Raw genomic sequence first — 1,722 nt, 5'->3', positions numbered from 1 at the left:
CCTCCTTTTTGTCTGCTGAACAAGATTTAACTGCTAATATGAAGTAGCTGCCTTTTTTGGTGCTTGAAGGTTTCTTCCCGAATACGTTTTACCGGTACTTCTACTGCGTGCAACAATTAACTGCCTCAGATGATTTCTGGTTTCAAAAGAAGGATGCTTTATATTGCTGTGCAGCCGCAGCTGCTGCTATGAATGTTAATGCTTATGGCTATGTGCACCTCTTGCTCCAGATAATGTAACTCCTGCTTCTGTTTTTGTTGCTGCAGTCCTTCAGCTAACCCTTTATTGTTATCATTTTTATGTTATGCCGATATTTGGATTGGCCCTCTATCAAGCATCGACCTTTTGTCTCCCGCAGCTTATTTTTTCCTTGGGTCGTCCTTGGTTGCTGTGTTGTTCTCTTAGTTGTATTCAATAAGGGGGAAAAAAGAGAGGAGATGCAATGACCTGGAATAGTGAAAAACAAGATTAAGACCAACATCCCAAGGTCAATCAAGCATATCGCATAAGATCAATCGCAATTACACCTCGTTAACTGCATAGACAAGCATGATGGTGTTACCAAGATCATACACCTCCGGCTGCATATAGCAAATATGTAAAATAGATACGAATTGACACGTCCATAAACTTAAATGCCGGCCATCGTTCATTTCCATATGCAAACTCTCTCTCCAACGCTACATAAATGTGTGCTTGGGTTTGTCCATTGATTCACAATTTCAATCATTTTCTTGCTCTTTCTCTAGAATGGAGAACAATAGGTCTGAACTGTTGCCAACTATGGTGATTGCCTTTCTTGTTGGCTTCATCTCCATGTTTAGCTTCTCTCAAGCATACACTGATGAAGGGAAACCACTAAGAACTTCGGAGACTAGTCAAAAAGGCAAATTTGAAACTTACATTGTCTTTGTACAGAAGCCAGAGGGGGGGGTTTCTGCTGATGACCTGGACGGCTGGTACAAGTCATTTTTACCAGTTACAATTCCTAGTTCAAACCACCAGGAACGCATGGTGTATTCTTACAGACATGTCGCCACTGGGTTTGCTGCAAAACTAACAGCAGAAGAAGCAAAAGCTATGGAAGATAAGGATGGGTTTTTGTCGGCAAAGCCCCAAAAGATATTATCTCTACAAACAACTCACAGTCCAAACTTCTTGGGGTTGCAAAAAAATTTAGGATTTTGGAGGAACTCAACTTATGGAAAGGGAGTGATTATTGGGGTTTTGGACACTGGAATATCTCCGGATCACCCTTCATTCAGTGATGAAGGAGTGCCTCCTCCACCAACCAAATGGAAAGGGAAATGTAACTTCAACGGAACTGTTTGTAACAACAAACTCATTGGTGCAAGAGATTTTACTTCATCGAAAGCTGCACCACCATTCGATGAAGTAGGCCATGGGACTCACACGGCTAGCACAGCAGCTGGAAATTTTGTAAATGATGCCAGTGTGTTTGGCAATGCTAATGGCACAGCGGTTGGAATGGCGCCTCTGGCTCACCTGGCCATTTACAAAGTCTGCTCTGATTTTGGTTGTACAGAAAGTGATATATTGGCTGCAATGGATGCTGCTGTTGAGGATGGTGTGGATGTGCTTTCGCTTTCCCTTGGTGGTGGCTCAGCTCCATTTTTTGAAGATTCAATTGCAGTTGGAGCTTTTGGAGCAACTCAGAAGGGAATTTTCGTTAGTTGTTCAGCAGGGAATGAAGGTCCGTAT

General features: G+C 42.5%; 2 protein-coding genes across 2 annotated transcripts in view; both read left to right on the top strand.

Annotated features, from left to right (window-relative positions):
• LOC105132199 (trihelix transcription factor ASIL1) overlaps positions 1–332 on the top strand; it is a 2,862-nt gene extending 2,530 nt beyond the window's left edge. The window contains exon 2 of the mRNA XM_011035543.1: positions 70–332. Within this exon, the coding sequence (XP_011033845.1) occupies positions 70–239 (170 nt within the window). The 3' untranslated portion in view covers positions 240–332. The remainder of the gene's footprint in view (positions 1–69) is intronic.
• The window catches only part of LOC105132300 (uncharacterized), an 8,686-nt gene that overhangs the window by 5,510 nt on the left and 1,454 nt on the right, over positions 1–1,722 (top strand). The window contains exons 6-7 of the mRNA XM_011035710.1: positions 70–235; positions 636–1,714. Coding sequence (XP_011034012.1) covers positions 70–235; positions 636–1,714 — 1,245 coding nt within the window. The remainder of the gene's footprint in view (positions 1–69; positions 236–635; positions 1,715–1,722) is intronic.

Source organism: Populus euphratica, unplaced genomic scaffold (assembly GCF_000495115.2).
Source record: "Populus euphratica unplaced genomic scaffold, PopEup_1.0 scaffold39.1, whole genome shotgun sequence".
In the NCBI taxonomy this organism is placed as follows: Eukaryota; Viridiplantae; Streptophyta; class Magnoliopsida; order Malpighiales; family Salicaceae; genus Populus; species Populus euphratica.
The sequence above is the reverse complement of the archived record's forward strand: the minus strand, read 5'-3'. Positions and strand labels throughout refer to the sequence as shown.